We start from the raw sequence: 24,152 nt of genomic DNA on the forward strand, positions 1-24,152 counted from the left end.
TGTGATTGTCATAAACAATTACCTGGCTGAACCACCTTAGTCTGATCCTCTTCAGGAAGAAACCACAATTGAAATGATTAGGATAAACTGGAATCAGAAGTTTCCCAAAGACCTGTTGACAGGGAGAAGGTGCTTAGCTTAGAATAAAACAACAGTATAATTGATATTAATCGATAACACTTGCTAACTGTTTTAGTGTACTAAGCACTGTGGTGAATTCATTAAAAACATCTTGTTTAGATATCACAGTGGCCCTAAGAGGGCAGCTAACTATTATCTCCATTTTGTAGATGGGTAAATTGACTTCAGGAAGAAATGAACAAAGCTAGGATTCCAACCCTGGGCCTGACCCCTACCCACTAAATGCCATAAAAATTCAAAAATTTTTTTTAAAGTTGTAATTCCAGTATTGTTTATATCTATCTGTATATACACCTGTATCTATATGTTTTTGTGCACATATACAATTAAAATTACAAGAATTTAAGTGTTTTAATAAACAACCTCCCATTTCCAGAGTTAAAATTCATTTTGTTCAAAGTCCCTGCTTTTTATCTGAGCAGTTGCCACAAACTTTAAAAAGAAAACAAAAGACCTGTTTGTAGGGTTTTTTTTTCTCCCTCAGTTCTGAAGGTCTTTTCCCAGAAGGGGCAGGCTCAGGACTCAGCCAGTCACCATGGCAACTGCCTGGAGGTGGGTCAGAAAGGTGTGGAATTAGGAAGCAGACCCCCAGGAGGGACCCAAGCCACGTTTCTCAGTGGCAATCCCCCCGCAAGGGCAGAGTCACCCTGGCAGCCCCTCTGCGTGGATGAACCGTGGCCAGTCCACACCGTGTTTTTTTTCACTCCATTTTTTGGGGGGAGAGGAGGGGAGTCTCTTATTCTTATTTAAGAAGGGCAGGAAGACAATTTCTTCCTGGGAATGGAGCTCAGAGGAGCTGTGGGCACTCCCTCTCTGTTCACCTGGAGGCCTGCCGCCGCTGCCCTCCAAGGACTAATCTGCGCAAACTCCTGGGGGGGCAGACGACGAGAATCCCTCCCAGTGGGTGACGGGACTGGCCGGGGTTGATGGGAGGCCCCTGGTAGTGGATGATGGGAAGGGCCTCCTTGACGAGGTTCTTAAGAGATGGAAGAGGATTTCCTCCTTCTTTCCCAGTGAAGAACCCCTTCTGGTGATGTCATTGCCTTTGTGCCTCTCATTCCCCAGAAGAAAGGAGGAGGATGCGTTAAGCAAGTGTTCTGAGGGTCTCAGAGTTTGAATGCGCTGTTTCTGTGGTCACCAAGCACTTCCAGATCACCCGGGAGCTGGGGGTCAGGGAGTCAGGGGCCGTCACGAATCAGCTTGGCCTGATGAAGGCTCTCTGGACTCCACAGGGCTCTCAGAGTGAGCAGGTGAGGCTCCCGGCCTGACCTGAGCCAGGGGACAGCCTCCTTTTGGAGGCAGGAGTTTGGCTCTGGTCCAGTTGCTGCAGCAGGGGGCTGGAGGTGGTCCTGTTTTTTAACCCCATCTTGCCTCATTTGGACCATTGCTAAACCTGCCGTGTGGTGAAGCTACCGTAGATGAAGATTGGCGGAGGGGGGACTGACTAATTCGCATGAGATGTAAATCAAATTGTAAATGTTAGTATTAACTAGCGCTCTGGCCAGGCACTCAGCTGCTACTGATGTCACCCAGAACAAGGTCCGCTCACACCACATTCTGGTGTTTTCAATCTAACGCTTACTGAGCCCGTGGTTCTCTGCTTGGCAGATGGTTGAAGGTCACTTCAGAGAACCATACTTATTCCTTTAACATCAGAGATCTGGGAGGCAGTGAAGTATGGTGACTAATAGTGATGGCTCTCCAGTCAGATCGCTTGGTTTGAGTCCCATTGACTGGATGACCTGGAGCAATGACTACCTCTCTGTGGCTCCCTTTCCTTAGCTGTACAATGTGGAATATGACAGTGAGGATTTAATAATGGCCAAACTGTATATAAAAATAGAACTCTGACCCACAAACTGTAGCAACCAGCCCAGGAAACCTACATGTTATCCACAGTAACCAGCCCAGGAAACCTACACCTTATCCATAGTAACCAGCCCAGGAAGCCAGCCTGCTAGGAGCCTGCTAGGAAGTCAGTGTGCTGCCTCCACCAACAGATCCAGGAACAAACAATAACATGTGTAACAACTGGCCCAAAGCAGGCACTTGATTAACACCTGAATGTTTCTCTATTTTTCCCCACTTCCAACTTAGGACCAACCAGAGAAAGTTGGGTGTGCACCCTGACCAATCACAGAGGTTGCCTTGCTTCTGGTTAGCCTTTGCAGCTTCCCCAGGCCACCAGCCTCCAATCAGGGCGCACCTGAGCCCCCTCTCCCCTCCACTGTAAAGCTCTCCCACTCTTCTGCCTGTGAGTCGCTGTCAAACACAAGTGACAGCAGCTGGCCCCCTTGCTCTAGCTTTGAATAACTAGTCTGTGCGTGTTCTCATTTGGGCAGCCTTTGTTAATTTCCACACACAAAGTAGAGATTCTTTTAAGTAAAACTGATAAAGGAAGAAAGACCTCAAACATTTCCATTTCACCAGGGATCTAACAGCCCGTATGTACTGGATTTCACTGGCTTGGCTGAGCATCCGTTGTCCACAAAACAATTTTCTAGATGCCGTGGGGAAGACAGATGAGGGCGGCATGGCTTCTGAGTACAGAGAAATCAACAACCATCCAGATGATTATACATGAGACAGAACTTGTGTGTTTGATAAAGATGGTTCAAGGTATAATGGGAGGTAAGAGAGAGTGGGCACATCTATTCGAAGGATCAATAGAAGCAGCAAGAAGGAAGTGTCAAATATTTAGAGTAAAAAATTAAAGGCAGGAAATATGGTCAGTACATACTAATAAAATAAACTCACTACTTAAAATTAAATTTTGCATTTTGTCCCATTCAGACCTTTAAAATCTTTGGATGAACGATAGAGATGATACACAGAGTTGAAGTCCTTTCTTACTTCTTCTAGTCCCACTCCCCTCTTACTCCTGATAGCATCCTTATCATGGATTTGGAGCTTTTTCAGGAATTTGGAGTCAATCTCTGAAGAATGGCTATGAGTTTTGAAAGGCAGAGTGGGGAGAAGGCAGGCATTCCTGGGAGAGGGAGCGCCACAGGCAAAGTAGGGAAGTGAAGGATGAGTTTGGGGGAAGTGCTTGTGGCTTGGTTTTGTGTGAGCGTGTAACAGGTGTGGGCCATGAGGCTGCAAAGAAGGCTTGGGCCTTGAACATGGAGTGACTTGAAAGCCAGAGAATGAGAATGGTCTGTACTGGGTTTCTGAGCAGAAGAGTGTGAAGTGGCTAAGACCTCCAGAGGCTAAATCAGAGGCCATAGTTTAGAGGGCGAGTAGGAGGGTCTGGGTCAAGGGTGATGACAGAGCAATTGGAAAGGAGATCATGAGAGGCCCTGGGCAGGTCATCTCAGACGGAAATGTCAGAGGGAAGCCAGGAGGGGCCCATTGGCGAGTGGGCGTGTCGTGAGTATGCATGTGCATGTGTCTGTGTGTGCGTGTGTGTGACGCTCTGGGCATGCCTGTGGTAGTGCAGCTCCGTACGGGGCACCCGAGGAGGCTGGCTCACATGCAGGGTGGGGTCATCAGTGTGGATGCGAAAATTGCTAATAGGTCAGAGCGGACAACTTGAGCCAGGAGATGTTGACAAACAGGAGAAAAGATCTCGGCGGACACCTCTGTGAACTGCCAACCACAAAAGGTCAGAAGAGCCCAAAAAGGTGAGGAGGAGGTGCAGAGCCCCCAGAAGGACCCGAGAAGCCGAGGGGCCGAGTGCTACGGGGCAGGATCCAGCACCGGGCAGGGGTGAAGCCCTCTTGAGAGCTGGCCTGACGCGCCTCCTGCACCCCTCCTCTTTAGGGCCCTGATTCAAAGGTGGAGCATCACCCCGCAGCCGACTAGGGGGTCCGGGGGCCCGCCACGTGGCATCCAGACTGGAGCCGGTGGGTACCCGGTCCGCCCCAGGCCCCGCCCCCCTCTTCCAGGGCCGCGATTGGCCGAGGAGCTCCCCCGTTGCTATGACAGCGCCCGAAGTCTGCCAGTGGCTCCTCCCCCACCGGGAGGGAGGCGGGGCTGGCCGCATCTCTATGGCGACGGCGGACGCGGCGGGGCGGGCGGCGGGTACTTACCGACTAGCGACTCGCGGACGGCGCCGGGGATCCAGGCTGGGGGGAGGCCATGTCGGACCTGGAGTCCGAGGAGTTGGAGGAGGAGAGAGAGGATGATCTGGGGGTGAGAGCTCCGGGCAGGGAGGGGCTTCCCGGGGGCGCGCGGCGGGCGGCCCAGCGGAGGCCGGTTCCGAGAGTGGGGAGGCCGGAGGCCAGCCCCAGCACCCCCGGAGGCCCAGCCCGGGACGCGGACGAGCGGCCGCTGCGTTCTGGAAGTCGGTGGTGAAAGGTGAAACGCTGTGACGTCTGCCTGCCGCACGCCTCTCGCTCTGCCCCTCCAGTTAAAGGCACAGATTCCTGGTCAGATGCTGTGGGGCGTCCTCCTTCCTGCTGTCACCCTCCATCGGCGGGTTTCTGGGACGGCTGGGTCACCCCAAGCTGCCATACTGTTCCTGAACAGGTCCTTTCTGTAACGGGGCTCGTCTCTGCAGCACTAAGGCGGGAGGGAAGGCCACTTCCTGGCAGCCTTCAAGCACTGCTAGTTCTCAGGCTCAGTGAAGCGTTACTGTGCAGGCCTGTGTCACATGTGCCTGCTTAACTTGTGGAAACCGGCCCAGGTCGTCGGAATTATTCCCTAGTTCGGCAGCAGAGAGGGGGTAGCATGAACATCTGGTGCGTGAGCTGGGCTCTGAGGGGCCCCTGTGTACTGCCCAGGGATTAACCTCCCTAACCCTGAGGGGTGGCCGTTTCCTGACTGACAGGTTGGGAAATTAACAAAGGCTACCCAAATGAGAACAAGCACAGACTAGTTGTTCAAAGCTAGAGCAAGGGGGCCAGCTGCCATCACTTGTGTTTGACAGCGACTCACAGGCAGAAGAATGGGAAAGCTTTACAGTGGAGGGAAGAGGGGGGCTCAGGTTGGGAACTCAGGCATTCCTGGGAGAGGGTGCACCAGGGCATAGAGTTGAGATAGGTTCAGAATTAACTGAAAAATCAAGCACCTCAACAGACGCAATTGGTGCCTGCTCAGACCTTTTTGCCAGCTTTGCATACCCATCTCCCAGCTTCTGCCTGATTTGCTGTCCAGACCAGCACTTGGCCTTTAGGAGGAGCCAGAAGTGCTTGGGACCTAGGTGGCCCCGGACAGTCAGCACCTAGTGCTAGTAAGAAGCAGGACAAGCTGCAGTGACTCGCGCTCCAGAATCCCCTGTGCGATGGGGATAGGCTGGGTCTGGGACAGCACACCTGACGTGCCTCCCAGCAAGCCTGTTCACCGACCTGCTCCTTCATGTTCCCTGCCTGCCTTGTTGCTTTCCCTGGGGGGCACTTTAAAATCACTTGCTCAGAGTCTGCTTCTCAGGGAAACCAACCTACAGTACCCGCCTGGCAAGCTTTCTAGTTTGTCTCCTCAGACAGCCCTACTGATCTGTAACTTTTTAGTGCCCACATTTCTTAGGTTCAAATCACAGGTGGGGTCATTTTAAAGGGTTTGCTTCCTGTGTAGCCAGCCCGGGGGCTCTGTACTGGGTGAACTGGGAGGTCTTTGCAGCAGGAGGAGGGTCTTTGTGTACATTTTTATTATTTAAACTAACACTGAAACAAATCTGTAAGGTCACAAATTTTTACCTTACATTCTGAGCAAGAATTTCTGAGCCAAACAATGCCAGAAAAGGGCAAGAACTACAAAAATGCTTATTTCTGAAATCCTCATTTTTGTATCTGATCTTGCCTGGTAGTAAGTCTATACTGATTCACCTCCACGTTTAATTCCTATGCTTGACTGTTTTATCATCTATTACATGCACCCTGTGCTCATGTATTAGGTGCTAGAGCAACATTCATTTTATGAAGGATAGAGAAAAATAGACAAATTACAAGCCGTTATGTTTTTTATTAATTTATTCTAGATATGTAATTACATATTGAGCTATGAGTATTTGAACCCTAAGTCTCTTGATAAGGAGTTTCAAAATAGGATCAACTAAGTTGAGTTAGGAGACATGACAGTTGAGGCCTGCTTACTCCTCTGCTCCCCCCTGCTTCTCTCCGGCCCCCTGGAGCTTCCTCAAAGGTCAGAGCTGTTTGCAGATCCCAGACACCCCAGGGACATTGGAAGGAAGGGTTACTTTTCTCAGGGCATTTACATCTTAAGTCTGGAATATTGGGGAAAGCAATGAGGAGGTATTTGTGTGATCGGGGACCTGTTCCACCTGTGTATGCTATTTCAGGATGTTCATATGAAGAACAAGACTTGGAATACAGGCATTATTCATACATTAGTTGATTTTGTTTATAGTGCAAAGGATTATCATAATAAATTGCAAGGAAGAGAGTGAGGCTGCCACCACAGCCAGGTATTAGCTGTGTGACACTGGACCAATGCTTCATGTCGCCCAGGCATGTTACCTACACCACCTGTAAGTTGGGGCAAAGGATAGGAGGATTCAGCGGAATACATCTAGTACAGTGCATGACACACAGTAAATCCTTAATATGGGGTAACTGCAATTGTCCTGATTTCTTTTGCTCAGGAATATGAGGGGGAACGGAATGAGGCAGGTGAACGGCACGGCCATGGGAAGGCAAGACTGCCCAATGGGGACACGTATGAAGGGAACTACGAATATGGCAAAAGACATGGCCAGGTCAGAGTCTGTGAGTGGGTGGTTTTTTCCACTTAATACTCTAATTAGTGAGTATTAAATTCAGGAATGATACAAATGATATGATCAATGTGTTTCAGGGCATCTACAGATTTAAAAGTGGTGCTCGATACGTTGGAGAATATGTTAAAAATAAAAAGCATGGTCAAGGCACCTTTATATATCCTGATGGATCACGATATGAAGGTAATGTGTTCTCTCACAAAGCAGATTTTTGTGTGGCAGAGGTGTTCTTTTGGGAATGAGCTTGTCTGTGGATGCTGAGATACATGAGAAAACTTAAAAGTTCTCCAGATTAATAAGTTATTTAACAAACACAAACTATGTTCCTATATTCACAAGGTTGATGCAGGAAACACAAGCCTTATGATTAATGAATAGATTTACAGTGGGAAAAATAAGTGTCCCTGTGACCTGCGCACTCTCCCTGTGAGTGTTTGAAAACAGATGCAAACGGGACAACTGGTGGAGCGTAGACCTTGGGGAATGGGGTGCATCCATGATGCTAGGTGTTCTGTGGCTTTTGAGCCCTTGAAGTTGTTCTTGCTATTTCCATTTCCTCAATTTATTGTATCTGACCTTGCCCGGTAGTAAGTCTATACTGATCTGCCTCCGCCCCCACCCCCTCTTCTGATGAACATACCATTTCTTTAGACCTGACAGGCCCTTCCTTAAGGGCTTGTGGTCTGGGAGACACTCTGCCTTCTTAAGTGGCATTCCAGCCTCCACCACAATTCCTTACCTGCAGTGGTATGTCTCAGGAAGATTCCTGTGTCCTAATTTCCATGAACCTCCCTGCTGTCCCCACGCATCACTGCCACCTCTGCGACTATACTCTTAGTCTACTCTCAATGAGGATGAAGGCAATTCTGAACCTGGGAAGAGAGACAGATGGGGAACAGGTCTGAGCCTTTGGAAACCGTGTGCAAACTTCTTTGTTCTAGGCTTTTTGTCTGGGAAGAATTTATCTTGCTTTCGTTTGATTTCTAGAAAGGTCTGTGCCCCCACCTCCAGAACTGTGGTGACTATAAATCTGACCTTGTACAGGGGACCTAACCCCTCCTGGGCTCAGCTTTCTCATGCACAGGGTCAGGATTAAATGCATTCATACACGTGGAACACAGAACCACGCCTGATGGATGAGGGCACCCAGCAAATGTCATCAGGGCAATGATGGACCGTGTGAGGACATTGCCTCCTAGCAAGGATGAAATTCCCTTTCAGTGCAAACCAGAGCAGCCTGTCGTGTTGCCAGATAAGGCCAGAACTGTGGAATTCTAAAACAGCTTCTGCTAGAGTGTGAGACCCAGCGGAGAGCGTTAAAGCCTGTTCCCCTTAGAGATAGGGTTTCTGTTTTGTTTCATGTATCCTAGAAGTCTTGCTCTCAAAGAAGTACCACCTGCCTTTTGAGTTAACCATTTAATTTAGGGCTTAATTTCTTTCCAAATCCTTTTGAACCTATTCTCATTGCCATTTTGATTTTTGAATAAATATATAAAAATATATATAAATATATAAAAAAAGATATTCACAATAAGGGATTGAAGGAGGTTTTAATATGAAGGTAGCTAACATGGAATTTCTTTGGAAAAGTTGTAAATTTTTGTTTCTCCATTTGATTTCCTGTCATAAGGGGTGCAGTCACTACTCGGACCTCTCTGCGGTCAAAGCTAGGATATTAATGTTAGTTCAGTAAGTGAACAACCTTACAATCATAAAGTCTAAGTTAACCTATGCCCACATTTTCACTAATTCTGTCGTGGCCAACTGCCAGCATCAAGGGCACAGAAGAGTTTCCTGCAGGTTAGCTGGGTGCTCAGCCTTGGCCAGAGGCATGGCCGCATCAGTGGCGACCCAGATGCTGAGCCAGGTCCATTTAGGGTGCCCAGGGGCCAGCAGCACAGTGGCAGAGGCTCTCCTGGGCTGGTGGGTGTGGACCAGAGGCTGGGGAGCAGGGGTTCTTGGGGAAGGGAGGTGAAACTGGAGGGTGGGTGGGTGCTGACATCGAGCGGCACTTGGACACCTCTGCAGACTCTGAAACATGGGGAAGGGGGCCAGTGGGGGCTTGGGAAAGGAGAAGGGGGTATCACTAGCCGATGCAGGGCCTGTTGGCTGCCAAATGGAACTCATAAAAATGAAGATGTTTAATCATGAAATTGGGAGAAGCAAGATGATGTGACAAGGGGAAACTGGCTTCCGGAGGCTCTCAGGCGGCAGGAGCTGGAAGAGGTGAGCACACTGCTTTTAGACTGTTTGGACAGGAGCATGAGGTTGGAAGGAGACCAACCTGGAAACTTCTGATTCAGCGATGCTGTGTGACCTTGGGCGACGTGCATGAGCTCTCTGGCTTTTCGTGCTTCAGTCATCACACACCCCGAATGACATGCAAAGACCTTGCTGGTGGGGAACTACAGAGGGTTCCCCACAAATGCTGACTCCCTTCTCATCCATGTTTTGCTGACCCAGCAGCAGAGGAAGCCCACTTGGCAAACTGGAGACCAACCTGCATTTTAGGTGGGGGGATGCTCCCGGGGAAGACTTTCCATTTTACAAGGTCTTTCACCCCCGGAGCACCAGGCCTGGGGAGCCATGGGGATGACGCACGCGGAGAGGTTCACCACCAACAAAACCCCAACCTCACCCCACCAGCCAGCTGTAGGGGCTTCTCCTGAAAAGAATGAAATTGAAAAAAACCTCAGTTGACAAGACCAAGAATGATGAGAAAGTATAGGGTTAGGGGAAGAAAGAACTAAAAAAACAAAGTTTATGCAGATTAAAAGCAGTAGTAGTAAAATTTCTGAATTGCATTCACTTCAAAAAAGGAAATCTGACTTGTGACTGTGAGAGGCGGCCTTTCCTCGGTTACCTTCCTCCCTTCTGCACAAGTTTGTGGTCAGATTATCATCTGCTGGGCAGAATCTCTAACAAGTTGTTAAGTTTGGCACTTTAAAGAAGTTTGTTCCCCAGTTCTCAATGGCTTGGAATTTAGTGCCTTTTTCAATTTAATTGTTTTCTTCCAATTTTTGAAAAAATTCCTGCAAAATACTCAATATATTTTTCTTGCCACACTACCCTGCAGACCAGCTCACATGGTCAAGAGAAAAGAATGTGATAGTTTTGTATTGGCCTTTTCTTGGGAAGAAACCAAGCCATGTGTGTGTTTTGGCCCCCAGGACTGGGCTCACAGGTCTGGGCTGCTTGCCCCAGCTCCTCACTGTAGGGTGAGATTGACCACTGTGGGAATGTTCACATCACAGAAACTGGTGCATGCTGCAGATCTGGGGGGTTTCTCCTCCACGGATCCTTCTTCCTCTTAACTGATAATTTACCAGGACACCACTGCCCCATAAAATCCAGACAAGTTTCCTCAAAAAACTCAAAATAGAGAAACCATTTGACCCAGGAATTCCACTCCTAGGAATTTACCCTAAGAATGCAGGAGCCCAGTTTGAAAAAGACAGATGCACCCCTATGTTTATCGCGGCACTATTTACAATAGCCAAGATATGGAAGCAACCTAAGTGTCCATCAGTAGATGAATGGATAAAGAAGAGGTGGTACATATACACAGTGGAATATTATTCAGCCACAAGATGAAAACAAATCCTACCATTTGCAACAACATGGTTGGAGCTAGAGGGTATTATGCTTAGTGAAATAAGCCAGGTGGAGAAAGACAAGTATCAAATGATTTCACTCATCTGTGGAGTATAAGAACAAAGCAAAAACTGAAGGAACAAAACAGCAGCAGACTCACAGAACCCAAGAAGGGACTAAAAGTTGCCAAAGGGAAGGGGACTGGGGAGGATGGGTGGGAAGGGAGGGATAAGGGGGAAAAGGGGCACTATGATTAACACACATAATGTGGTGGGGGGTGGGGGGGCACGGGGACGGCAGTACAGCACAGAGAAGACAAGTAGTGATTCTATGGCATCTTACTATGCTGACAGACAGTAACTATAATGGGATATGTGGTGGGGACTTGATAGTGGGGAAGTCTAGTAACCATAATGTTCATGTAATTGTACATTAACGATAGCAAAAAAAAAAGAAAAATCCAGACAAGTCCTCCACCATTCCTGCACACTGTGTGTAGCATCCTGGCTCCTTAGGCTCAAGCCCCTGCGTTTAGTGGATTATCCCAACGTGGGGACTCTCCATCCCTCTTGCTCATGTCGTCCCTGTCACACAGCACACTGTGGAACTCAGTCCTCTTCCTTAATTGCTAACAATTGCCACCTTCTCTTTTTGCATTTTTGGTAAATCTGCCCTTTTCTGGACTGAGATCCACTTCCTGAAACCACACAGCGCAGCTCTTTCTGCTGCTTATGCTGAGCTCTGCTGATGCACATGTCTGCCTCCTGCCCAGAGCCCAGGGCAAGCACCCCCAGGATGGCTCTGTTATTTTTACAGCTGTTTCTCTATCTCACAAAGAGCTCAGGACCTTGTAGGATTGATGGAGAAAGTATGTAGAAATTCCCATTTGTAATAAACTTTGGGGTTGATTCATGTAAACACATCTCTTGGATGATTAGCATATTCTTAGCATGCCCTGCATTCTTTACCTTCATGCAGAAGTGGGCCCAGATTTTGTCTAAGCCAGAAGATTATACAAGTTTTGGGGGCCTTCTTTAAGAAAAAGAGTATAGAATTGGTATAAGAGTGAATTTTTATTTGTAATGAGAAGTCAAAGTAAATAAAAAAATTAAAATACCATGAACATCACAAAATCTGAAGAAGTAACATGACTGTTTAAAAATTCATGTCAGACATGCCTCTAGCAGACCTTTCCCATCTTAGTTAGCTAATAATGGAATGTGCTTCTATTTGTAATGTGATTTGCTATAGAGAAAAGTAGATAATTTCATCTTTTCTCTTCGATCAACAAATTGACCAAAATTAGTTTTTGATTATTCACAGCCTACAAAAGTGTCATTCAGGTTAATGACTTGTTACAGACAATGCCCTGTAAATTTTTAGGACAGTTCAACTTTGCAAACCTCTACTAAGTTTCTTTCATATGTGAGCTGTTAGATTTGAGCACATTTTGTTCCTAGTGCAGAGCTTAATCTTCAGTAATTGAGGACACTGTTAACCCATTCGCTGCTGTCCTTATGGTAGAGGTGTGTTAGGAATTTTATGGTCTGTTTGCCAATTTCAGTATTTCCTACCAAGTCAGCAAGAGATTAGCAGGACCCTGCATGGACGTGAGTAGGCAGGGACACTCAGGTGAGGGGTGAGGCCAAGCAAAGGCACAGCTTGGCATAGGTGCAGCGCCCGTTTGCAAGGAGCTGTTGTCCAGGTGGGCTGCAAAGTTGAATTGAAGCCAGGTGACCAGGTAGGAAATGGAGTGAAACGCTGGCAAGCAGCTGAGGAGAGACCATCCGTCCTCAAGTTGTTCCTGGATCACCACACACACAGGCCAAAGGCACATTGTATTGGGACCATTGGCAGTAGGGCATTAGGTTAACAGGACAGTAACCTGGTGTGAATGCTCGCTGCTGACTGGCTGTGACACCTGCTGGCAGCTGGTGCAGTTGCCTGGGGCCCACTCCATGTGCCTACACGGGCCAGAGCCCAGCTCCCTGCTCCACGCCAGCCAGGGAGAGGGCCGGGGGCAGAGGGGAGTCAGAGTGGGGAGACATGACTGCCTTCTCACCTGAGCTTGCTTTGTGATCCCCCTTCCAGGGGAGTGGGCAGATGACCAAAGGCACGGCCACGGTGTGTACTACTACGTCAACAACGACACTTACACGGGAGACTGGTTCACTCACCAAAGGTTCGAATAGACTCATTCGTGTGGTGAGAATGTGATGATGTCTTATTAAGAAACAGAATCATGACCAAAGCCCATTAGCCAACTCCGCCACATGGTTCAAACCCTTCATGGCGTTAAGGTGAGCAGTGCGGGAGGGTGCCTCACCGCGGCACAGGTGCAGACTCGGGGGAACATGTAGGTGCTTCATGTGAGAACCCGGGGCGTGGAGGGCGCAGGGGCCACAGCTTCCTGGAGCACTGCCACTTCCCCGCATGAACCAGCAGATATGTGGGAGGTGGTCCCTGTCCAGCAGGCCATGCCCATCCCATGCATGGGCACACAGAGCAGGAGGCATGCTCTGATTGGGTGCAGATGTAGAAGACAATTCTAGGCCACCTTCAGTTTAAATGTCTGTCTTCCACACCTGGGAGGTTTCTCTCAACAGTGGAACAAAATGCATTGTCCTCCTTCTTACCCAGGCATGGACAGGGCACCTATTTCTACGCAGAGACGGGCAGTAAGTACGTTGGCACCTGGGTACACGGACAGCAGGAAGGTGCAGCTGAGCTCATTCACCTGAACCACAGGTATCAGGGCAAGTTCTTGAACAAAAACGTAAGTCATGGGAAACAACATTTGCCAATGAAATACACAACACCCTGCTCCTGCCCTCTGTCTAAATATGTGAATGGAAGATGCTAAAAACTCAGGGAGCCCTCCTGCCCCCTAAATAGGGGAAATGGGCAGCTGGGCCACCCTTCAGCCTCTGACACCCACAGAGGGCAGAGCAGAAGGGAGCATGCCTGTATCTCTGCACCTCAGTAATGCCCCGTCCTCTGGCAGCTGTCCATCCCGTCAGTGTAATACAGGGCATCTTGACCTCGTGTGTGTGCTCCTTCTCATGACCGAGCCACGTCCCAAATACTCGTTTGTCTGGGGCAAGTGAACATTCCCTGCAGTTGAGCGAGTGGGTCCCCTGGGAGGGAAGGGCTTTTTCTCCATGGCAGGGCAGCCTGCCCACTTCTGGGCCGGCCAGGACCACAGGCTGCCCTGGGCCCACGACTGGCCATTTCTGTTTAGGGGCCTCTGGCTTTGCTGAGCCCTAGTGGGATGCAGAGAAACCCCGAGTAATTCAGATCCTACCATGTGGGCATTCCTCACAGCTTTGGTCAGGGGTTGAGCAGAAACTTTCCCTGAAGAAAAGTTTGCATTTAACTGATTTAATAAAGTAGCTTCAGACTCCCCTAAAACTGTTTCCATTTATACGTAATTCATGCCCTTTAGCCTTTGTAAATCAGCATGCTCTCCTCTAATCTGCACAGCATATATGCAATTCCCGGGAAAACTCTCCCAGGTCAGTTTTCAGCATGGGGAGGTGGGTGGAGGGAGAAGGAATTTGACGGAAGTGAATAAGGAGGACCCACGGTATGCAGGAAGTCTAGACTGATCCGAAAAATAAGAGCAGAAGTGGAGGCTTGGTTCTGCTAGTTAGCAAATGTCTACGAAGTTGTGAAAGTAACACACAAGCACATTGTAAGTGTGAAGCACCTCACCACGTGCATCCTCCCTGCTCCCTGGAGCACCGTCCCCCACCACCCCGGGGTGCTGTCCCGTGTACTCCTTCCTGGCCCCCTGGGCGTGCATGCTCATACACACAGCTTATATAGAAGTTCTCTTTACATCACTTTACACCAGGGGGTCGTCATCAGGATCCAAAAATACACACAGAGAGATATTGTCTGTCTCTGACACATTTTAGGGTGTTCTTTATGGTTAGATATTGGAATTGCTGAATCTACAGCTATTGAAATTTTAAAATATGAGTGATACTGCCAATTGTCCTAAAAAGCTCACTAATAGGATATGAGAGTCTCTGTCACATGCCATCACCAGTGTTGGATATGATCACTCTTTAACACTTTCAGCAAATCTAATGGGTCAATGGAAGTCACGTCATTGTTCTAATGTGCATTTCCTGATTCCTAGTGAATTCCAGTGCTTACCCACTTCTACTGGTCTGACTTTCTTCCTCAGAGAATGACATGTTAACATCCTCACCGGCCAGTTGTTCCAGCATACTAAAACCTTCGATAATTAAACAGTGTAATATTCAGACAGAGGCGCACAGATCAGTGAAGGGAGTTAGAAAGTCCAAGGACAGATCCAAGCATATAAAGTAACTTAGCACTTGAAAAGGATGTCACTTCAAATTAATGGGAAAGATGGGGAGAAATCAAGAAATGAAGCTGGGACAACTGGATAACCACTTGGGAGAAAAATGAAATCAGAGTTTGTCCTCCAGCATATAGATTTCTGCAAGAAATGAAGGTTTAAATGTGACCAAGAAATTCACAGATAGAAAAATAGGTGACTATTTAGTAACTTTGGAGGGATGAAGGACTTTCTAAACAGAAATATAAAGGAAAACCCAAATGATTTATCTTGATAAAAATACTTCCTTATAGATTAGAAAATGCTTAATGGAGCTGTAAGAGATATGAAATGGAAATCGGGTATTTGCAACATGTAATATATAAAGCACTTATACTGATCAGTGTGATTTAAATGGTAAAAAATATTAAAGAAAAAAATTCAACCTTAATAATAACTTAAAAGATGTGACAGTGTTGACGTTCTGCTTTTTTATATATAGAGAAAACTATAAAGATAGAAAAAACTGTCACTGCTCAGAAAAAAATAAGTGTTTAAGGGCAAGGGGGCTCTTAAGTGCTGTTGTAGGAGGAAAATTATTAAGACCTCATTCTGGTCCAAAAAAATATATGTAGTATGCATATATACTGAGCATGCATACATACTATATTTGTATGTGTGTATATAGATATAGATATATGTATATATATGTGTATATGTATGTATATACAAACTGTACTATATATATATATATATATATAGTATTTTTTTTGTCCAGAAATTTTATTTCTGAAAACTTACCCTGAGGAAAATATCAAAAGTGTACATAAAGATTTAACTCTGAGTATGTTTACTGACAGTCTTGTTGGAGAAAAGTATCAGCATACCAAATACCAACAATGGTGAATGAGTAAAAACAGATTTTAGTTCTTAGATGAAATACACACCAGGTTGACAACTGGTATTGTGGAAGGATATTTGTAAATATGGGAAGTTGTTCATGCCATTTTTCTAACTCACAGTAGAATACAAGCCAGCATGTATAATTATGATTGGATTTTTATTAAAAATATCTGTGCATTAGAAATAAGGTTACAGAGAATACATCAAACTATGGTGAGTAGGTCGATCTCTACCGAGTTTGCTTATGGGTGTTGACTTACTGAACTTTTTATAATAAATACATTACCTTTATAAAGAGATAAAATGTAGTTTAAAATTTTAAAAATGAACAAACCTTACCAATAACTTAAAATTGCTTTGCAATTCCATTAGCCATTGGTTCATCAGTGTCATCTATGGTCCACACTGGACTCTGTCCAGTTTCATGATCTGGGGCAGGTTTTATGGAGGTAGCAGCTCCGTAGCGCCCCCTACCTTCACTAGGTGTGGACACTTGATGTACCTCTTGGTTTCTCTTTGCTCCTAGCCTGTGGGCCCCGGGAAGTACGTGTTTGATATCGGATGTGAACAGCACGGGGAATATCGTTTAACAGATGTGGTAAGTTGCAAAGTATTTATTGTTTCCTCAGTTCGTAGGCAGGAAAGCCGCTCAGTGATGTTGATCCCAGAGATCCCACAAGGTCAGAAGCTGCGCCACCTCTTGGCGACTTCCGCTTTCTCAGTTTCCTTCTTTATTTGCGTGCATGAGCCTAGAACTAAATTGCCAGAACGAAAGAATATCATTTCATAGTTACTGCTAGAGTCTAGACCCAGTTTTTGTCAAGAGGACCCAGTTAATCCTGAGTTTGAGCTCTGGACAGTGTTAGGTTCCAGAAACAATCGAAATCTGTCACTGTGTGTCACCAAATTTGTCCAATAACTCAGCACTTCAAGTGTGTGACTCGCCCTGCTTATAATTTTCTCTTTTCGCTAGTTTCTAATATTTAACATTAAGATTAATATTACATTGGTATTCCCTGGTTAATATCGAGATTAGCCAGCTAATGTGGCCATTATTAGGCACCCAAATACAGATATGCGTGTTGGGGGGTGGGACGTCTGTGGTTGTATTGCTGTCATTGCCTGTCCAAGGCCTGTCGACAATGGACAATAAACACTAAAATACTTTGGGCACCTCCCATGCCAGGGTGCCCCCACCTCAGTCCCCTCTTCTCACTCTACAAGTCACTCTTTTCCCCAAGGTCTGCAGAGTGAATGTCTACCCTCCTTGGTGGAACCAGAACACCCCCCATCTTTCCAACCCTGTTTGGCTTCACAGCCCCTCGGTGCCAGCTGACATGATGGGGGGTGAAGTCATTTCCTAGCTAACTATAAATCATGAAATGGCCAAAATGTTTGCTTTTGTTGCTAAAAATGAGGCCCTACCAGCCTTGAATGTTGTTTCCTCCTGGATCCCAGGAGGTCTGGTCTGAGTGTGAGGGGTTCCCAGAAGGGTTCTCACGACAACAAGTGGGGGTGGTGTGTCATCCCCAAGGGTGGTTCTGCAGCTCACTGCATGTGTGCATGTGTGTGCGTGTGTGTATGCATGTGCACAGCCACCTGCATGCCGGGTCAAAAACCTCAAACTCAGTTGATTGCCTTGTTAGCTGTGACAGTGAGAGGGTTAGTGTTTGTGCTGGCCTCTCCCTGGGGTTGGGAGCCCCTTTCCTGTCCCCAGAAGGATCGTGTCAGCTGAATTTATTATACTGCACCGCTAAACAAATGCAGCCTTATAGTCATATTGGTGATTGTACAGTTATTTCAGTTTGTGAAGTGTTAAAAAATACACATCTTATTAAGTATTTTTCAGTTTTAGTCTCTCTGGGAAAAAGTTATTAGAAGTATTGCAGGATGATGGGAAGAAAGTAGAAAGAACTCCAATACCATCTAAGGGGGAAATATGGATGTAAGCCCCAGAACTTTTAAGTTCCTGCTCAGGAGTAAACCCTCGCCTAAGGCCGCCACCGTGTTCTGGGGGACGGTCAGAGGGCGATGAAGTAGGGAAGCCTGAGATTCTCTTTTGGCCCAGAGGGCTGGCACTCTGCAACCCACAGGCCAAAGCCCACCCAAAGCCTGCTCGATTTGGTTTTGTTTTTTTCAGTTTGGGTAAAGTACATGTAGCATTTTCCATCTTAGTATTTTTTTAAGTATGCAAACCAGTGGCAGTAAACATTGGCAATGTTGTGACCGTCTCCACGTCCATCTCTAAACACTTCTCATCTTCTCAACTGAAAGTCTGTCCCCACTGAGGGATCTCCACCCCCTGCCCCAGCCCCTGGAGACCTCACTGCGTTTTCTGTCTCTATGGATTTGCCTGTTCTTGATATTTTAGGTAAGGGGATTGTGCAGTATTTGCCCATTGGCGTCTGGTTTCTTTCACACAGTGAAACATTTCCATGGTTCGTCCATGGTGTAGCAGGGGTCAGAATTTTCTTCCCTTTTATGGCTGAATAATATTCCATTGATGGGCACTCGGGTTGTTTCCAGCTTTTGGCAAGTGTGAGTCATGCTGCCCTGGATGCTGGTGTGCAAGTATCTGTCCTTAGTTCCTTTGGGCGCATTCCCAAGTGTGACATTGCCGGGTCATATGATAATTCTATGTTTAGTTTTTTGAGGAACTGCCGAAAGTTTTCCAATTTGCCCTGATTTACACTCCTGCCAGCAGTGCAAGGGGGTCCTGCCCCCAGTTTTTTTGTAAGTAAGGTTTTACTGCAGCCCAGTCGCACGGATTCGCTTATGAGAGCATCATCTGCGGCTCTTTTCATGCTTGAGCAGCAAGGTAAGGAGTTGCCACAGACTCTGGATGGCTGGCAAAGCACCCGGCAGTTGGCAAAAGTTTACTGACCCTAATTCTAAACAGCGTTTTTCCAAGCACATATGCTGCAACCCGTTCTTGAGTCACAGAGCCAATTCATGGAACTGTGAGCGATGCTTTAGAAAATGAAATGGAAGAGAGGAGAAGCTCTCAAGTGAATTTTGTTTCAGGCTTGAATTCCGAGGCCCTGGGTTGTGATGTGACATGTATTTCCTGCCATGTGTCGCTGTGTTTGGAAGCTGCTCTAGATGTCTGTGTCTGAAGCTTCCTGGGCACTTGTGAAATGTGGATTTGTGAACATTTCCTTTATGGCCCTTAGGGAGAAAGATGTTAATGCTTTTTAAGTTTTAATCCACTTTATTGTTAATTTGAACAAAACCTCTAGCAGATTCCTGTGTTTGACTGGTCCTTTCTAAATAATATTCACTCCTTTTCCTTTACTTGGAACAAGGTGCCTCAGGCCTGGGGTGCTAGATGTGTTAGGGCTGCTGTCAGAGTTCCTCAGGCTGGGTGGCTCAAACAGGAAGTTGTTATTTCACAGTCTGGAGGCCAGAAGTGTGAAATCCAGTGTTAGGGGGCTTGGCTCCTCCCCAGGGCAGGGAGGGAGGCTCTGCTCTCTCCTCTGTCCTCGGCCTGTAGACACCACCTTCTCCCCATGTCTCTGCCTGTCGTCTCCACCTGTGTGTCCAAGTTCCCCTTTGTATAAGGACACCAGTCCTGGTGGACCTGGGCCCAGCCTAACGACCTCACTGTAACTTGATGAGCTCTATACAAAGTCTATTTCCAAATAAAGCCACATTCTGAGGTGTATTAGTGGTTAGAGGACACAATTCAATCCATAGCACTGGAGAAACAGGCCCCCAGGCTCTGGGGTGTCCAGGCAGACATTACCAGGGTTACACTGGGGTCCACTGCTGCAGGGGAGCAAAGGAAATGGTTTGGGGAGAAGGGGAAGTTGAGGGGTGACAGGAAGCCACCAGAGCTCTGAGCTGGATGGCCCTTCAGAGTTTCCTGAAGGGAGGCAAGGACCTTCAACCTCCATACGGATGAGTTACTGGGTACAGGCTGCCCACGGATGAGGGCGTGAAACCTGAGCTATAAGGCCTCCTCTGGTGGAGTGGTCTTCCGGGCAGATGGTCAAGAGCAGTCAGCTGCCAACACCCCCAGCAGCTGGAGGGGGAGAGCCCGGCGTTGGGGCAGATCCACGGGCAGCCCCAGCACAAGGGAGAGACACGGACTCCTGGAGGCGGTCCTCAAAGTGTGGGTCCTGGCCTGCAGCCCACGCACTGCTGTCCCAGAGCATGAGTGGGCCGTTCTCTCAATGGGTGACAAAACTCAGAACATTTGAAGTCGGATAGGGTCATTTATTTCTGAGTGAGTCTAGGAAAGTGCTAGGCAGGAGTCAGTCACTCTGTCATGGGTGTCACCTCCTACGTGACTATAATGCTTTCTGTATTTATAGGGTTGATGTTTAGATCTTTGAAATTTTGTGGCAGGTATAAAACTGACCAGTATTCTTGGCAGAATCCACATGTTGGCTGTTAACCACTGTTGGAATTCACATTATTATAAAATTTTCCACATTTAGAAGTGACAGACTCTCATTCCACTTCCGCTGAATTTAATTTTTCTTCCTTGACCCTTGAGATGAGGGCTGCGGTGCTCAGGCCTCTCAGCAGCACCAAAGAGCCATCTTGGGGTATTTTAGGCCCTCCCACGGTGACTCTTGTATTGCATGGGAAGAATCCGAGAGCTGGGAAATGTGGCTGAGTGATCTCGGCTGCATGGAGTCTCTGTCACTTGTGGCCTGTTGCCAACAGTGGGGAAGTGGTGGGTCTGGGGCCTCTGGGCTGGGAGCCTCTAGGCTGGGAGCCTGGCACCCCCGTGGGGAGCAGGCACAGTGTGCACCGCGCTCCCGTTTCTCATCCCGCTTCCTCCAAGACCCACTGTGACCCACGGTCACACTATGGACAGTTGGCAACTGGTCCCATCACCAACTCATGTTGTGAAAATGCTCAAATGCAATTCAAAGCCTGTCCCTCCTCTGCTCACCTTAAATACCCTGCAGCGATTTTATGACCCTGTTGGTAAATTTTCATTTTTAAACTTAAAATAGGAAAGAGGAGAAGAGGAAGAGGAGGAGGAGACGTTGGTACCCGTCATTCCAAAGTGGAAAGCGACCAAAATCACAGAGCTGGCGCTGTGGACCCCAACCCTCCCCAAGGAGCTGCCACCAGGGGACAGAGCTGTCCAGGGAGAGGCCCAGGGAGCCGAGGGTAGGGGGCCGTGGGCTGGCTCCCTGGGAAGCTGCTAGGGGTGCTCCGGGTGCTGGCTGCCACGGGGCGCTTTGGGATTGCATCCTCCCAGGGAGGCTAAGGAGGAGAAAGCGGCGGGGCTGATGGATGGAGGGGGAGATCAGGCCCCCCTCCACTGCGGCGGGTCCCGTGGCTGAAATGTCCATTGTGCCCCGGGGACCTTCCCCTGCAGCCAGGCCACTGAGTGGCTGTGGGCCTGGCCTCAGGCCACCAGGCCGACAGGCTGGGGCCACAGCCCTTTGTGTGCGGGTCTGCACAGTGCTGCTGCGGGCAGAAGTGCCGGGGTTGCGGAGGGCTGGGGTGGGGGTCTCACTGTGGCGGGGGACTGAAAGCCAGCTCGAACTGGCCAAGTGACGGATACTGGCACTAGTCCTGGGTTCACATGGGTGGTTGCAGGGGATGGGAGGGCACAGGCTGGTCACTGGCCTTGGGAGCGGCTCTGCCTGCTGGAGGGGGGTCTCTCCCCGGGAGACCGGTGCCTGCCGACTTACCAGATGTCTCCTGATGGGCTCAAGAGCCCGGGGGAGCAGAGAGCTTGTCTTTCTGAATGTTGTGAGGAGCCTTGGGGAGCAGGTTCTTCAGCCCGCACATGGGCGGTGGTGCCGTGGACGTCCAGGCTGGGCTGCAGGGGCTTCTGTGGGCATCAGGCGGCCCCCCGGGGCTGCGGGGCCTGAGCCACACTCCACCTGCCCTTGCTCCCCAGCAGGCAGGCCTGAGCCTGTGGAGGAGACCCAGGTTCCAAAGGACGTTTCTGAGGGGGAGATGGATTCCATGAGGCCTGGAGAGGAGGACATTGACGCGGCCCAGGAGGGGGGCCCTGAGTACGGCCGGGAGGAGGTCCGCGACACCGACAACGCTGACCAGGGTGAGCAGGCTCTGCGGGGCTAGGAGGCCGCACCCTGCAGCAGGCTGCCCTTAGACGGGTCTGGGGGCCCAGGGGTTCTGCTGTGACTCATGCCCGTGAGCTCAGGGGTGCCCACGGGCGTGCTGCCCCGTTGGGGTGTGCGTGCAGACCCCAACCAGCCAGACAGCATGGGCGACAGATCTCAGGCTCTGCCATTAGCTGATGTCCATTTCACGGAGAGGGCAGGCCTTGGCTGCAGAGTCCCCTGAGACGTTTATAACATGGCTTTATTTTACTCCACGGTTTTTACCATGGCAGAGCCGTGGGAGTGTGGTTAGGGGCTAGCAGTGCCTAGCAGTGCTGGGCACCAGCCCTTTTCCCGTGGGTTTGAGGTTCCATTAAGTAGAAGCTTCTGCCCCAGCAGGTCCTGGGACAGGGATTTGCCCAGAGTCTGCTCAGGGCTCCAGGTTCCTGGAATCTTTAGTCTTTCCTCAAGTGCTGTGGGCGCAGCCAGAAAACTAAGAGAGGGTTCTCTTCTTTCAGCCCAATTTCTTCTGTTTTAAGTGGAATACCTTGGTGGTGAGGGAGCTGTGGTCTGGGATGGCCTGGGAATGCGAGGCCCTACTGTCGCCTGGCTCCAGACAGTGCCCACTCGGCCTGGGGCCACATGCAGTTCAGCTCGTCTCTGATGTAAATTAAGAGCAAATAGCCTTCCCACTCTTTTGAAAATAGCTGAAATAATCAAATCACATAGAACAGTTTTCTATCCAAATGCCATAAACACATAACAGAATTAGGCTTTCGTTGGCAGTAATGATCCTAAATGCTGTCGTCACGCACCATGGAAGCAGGATCTGCTGGCTGTGTGGCCTTGTGGCCAGAACCCCGGCCTCACCAGTGAGTGGATGGGTAATAATGCCCCTCAGGGGCTCAGTGCCCTTGGGACCTGTGAGGATGGAGGAGCTGATGTCCACAGAGGTCTCGGCCACGGAGATGCTCCGCTTGGAGGGCCTCTGCAGACACCGAGCACCACTGGCATGGAGACGCTGTGTGTGCCCGGCCTGTGTGGATTGGAGAGGCCAGCATGGGGAGCAGGGGCTTAACAGCAGCATGCCTGTGAGTGCCCGCATGTGCCTGCTGGGTCAGGACAGGTGCATGACGCACCTGGGCAACTTCAGGGAGCATTTCCGGGAGGCGTACCTGCGGGAGAGTTGAGAGGGCTAGAGGCGGCACCCGTGGGGGAAATCTGGAAGGAAAGGCCTCCCAGGCAGAAGCAGTGTCTGTGCGCAGGGGTGTGTGGGGAGCAGGGCCAGGTCTGCTGGGCTGAGAGGCTGGGCCCTTTCTGATGGCCTTTCCTTGAGAGCTTGTGGTGAAACCTGGACTTGATTGTGGGTGAAGTTGGGGGTGTTGAGGACCCAGCAGGGGATGGGTCCACTGGGTCTGGGCCAGGCAGGGTCAGGGGCTCTGCTCAGGAGTGAGGCCTTACCTTCCCAGAAATCAGGGTGCAGGGAGTGAAAAGAGGGGCAGGCATGAACAGTGAGGACAAGGGATCCCAGATGTGGCCGGGAGAGGTTGGGCTGAGTCGGTGATCCACCAGGACCGGGATCACGGCCTTGGACAAAAGGAATGTTTCCTTAGCTCAGTGGGTTCAGCCTCCAGAGGACAGTTGGCAATACCCAGAGACCTGGGGGCTGGGGCTGGGGTGCACAGTGCCACTGCGTCTTCTAGAATAGATTCCAAAATGCCAACGGTGGCTTAAATGAAAAATGTGCTAAAATAAAAAATGGGCCTTGTAAGCAAAATATTTCATCAAAATAATGTTCACGATCTATGTAATTATGATTCCTACATTAAATCTGAGGTACACCCTTCAAATTTGTTGCTACAGCCAGCAGTGAGAGTTACTAAAACTTAAAAACAAATCATTCTAGATTTCATGAAGCACTTAAAATCACTTTTAAGAATGTTCCAAGTTCCTGCTTTTCTTTTTATTAATATAAGGATCAAACACTGACATGCCTTATTCATAAAGCTGTTGTGTTTGGACAGAGTATGGAGGCAAAAGATGAATTGCTGTGCTCGTGCTCACTTAGCTGAATTGCCTTAGCAATTACTTTGAATATATCTTTTGCCTAGTTTATTACTGGTACCAAAAGAAAACTACAAAAGTCTGTATAAGAAAACTTTAACATTCTATCTTTTGCCTGATAAATGCTTAATATTTATAATATTTATTGCAAAATATCTGTTAGCAAATGAAGAATTTTAAAATTAAAAAAAGTGTATGAAATATATTCATGTTTCTCTTTTCTTCCCAGGTAACATTAGTTTGGAAGAAGAAGAAACTCGACAGTCAGAAACACCAGAGTAAGATGCAGCAAGTCAACAGAATAGATGCGATCATAAACATGCTTCTGTTACTTGGGTAGTTAAATCCTGATCAATTATTAATCTCTCTTAGTTCTTTGTTGAAATTGTTTACAATTGCAAATAAATTTCTCCATTGTCCTTTG

The 24,152-nt window shown here is 48.4% G+C and overlaps 2 protein-coding genes across 7 annotated transcripts in view; one reads left to right on the forward strand and one right to left on the reverse strand.

Annotated features, from left to right (window-relative positions):
* Positions 1-4,325, reverse strand: part of SLC37A1 (solute carrier family 37 member 1) — a 69,120-nt gene extending 64,795 nt beyond the window's left edge. For 2 of the 4 annotated variants that reach the window (XM_073231292.1, XM_073231291.1), the window contains exons 1-2: positions 4,173-4,309; positions 23-112 (exon numbers count right to left, since the gene is read on the reverse strand). The gene's annotated coding sequence lies outside the window, so the exon portion shown is untranslated. Of the gene's footprint in view, positions 1-22; positions 113-595; positions 688-4,172 lie in introns of all 4 variants that reach the window. The other 2 variants (XM_073231293.1, XM_073231295.1) reach the window with 2 other exon arrangements.
* Positions 4,140-24,152, forward strand: RSPH1 (radial spoke head component 1). Of its 3 annotated transcripts, none has more exons than XM_017673851.3 (10): positions 4,140-4,275; positions 6,683-6,796; positions 6,895-7,000; positions 12,503-12,593; positions 13,052-13,187; positions 16,153-16,224; positions 20,597-20,756; positions 21,499-21,660; positions 22,451-22,536; positions 23,958-24,152. In XM_017673851.3, the coding sequence occupies exons 1-10, from the start codon at positions 4,222-4,224 to the stop codon at positions 24,066-24,068; spliced, it is 1,092 nt and encodes a 363-aa protein (XP_017529340.3). In that variant the 5' UTR covers positions 4,140-4,221; the 3' UTR covers positions 24,069-24,152. The 3 variants fall into 3 exon arrangements, with proteins under 3 accessions (XP_017529340.3, XP_017529341.3, XP_017529342.3); XM_017673852.3 differs by having other exon boundaries at positions 21,502-21,660; positions 23,958-24,151; XM_017673853.3 differs by lacking the exon at positions 22,451-22,536 and having other exon boundaries at positions 23,958-24,148.

This window comes from Manis javanica, chromosome 3, assembly GCF_040802235.1.
Source record: "Manis javanica isolate MJ-LG chromosome 3, MJ_LKY, whole genome shotgun sequence".
Taxonomy (NCBI): domain Eukaryota; kingdom Metazoa; phylum Chordata; class Mammalia; order Pholidota; family Manidae; genus Manis; species Manis javanica.

Coding starts and splice junctions, on each gene's coding strand:
- RSPH1 (XM_017673851.3), top strand. CDS start 4,222: ATGTCGGACCTGGAGTCCGAGGAGTTGGAGGAGGAGAGAGAGGATGAT. Junction 7,001..12,502: donor TGATGGATCACGATATGAAG/GTAATGTGTTCT, acceptor TCCCCCTTCCAG/GGGAGTGGGCAGATGACCAA. Junction 12,594..13,051: donor GACTGGTTCACTCACCAAAG/GTTCGAATAGAC, acceptor CTTCTTACCCAG/GCATGGACAGGGCACCTATT.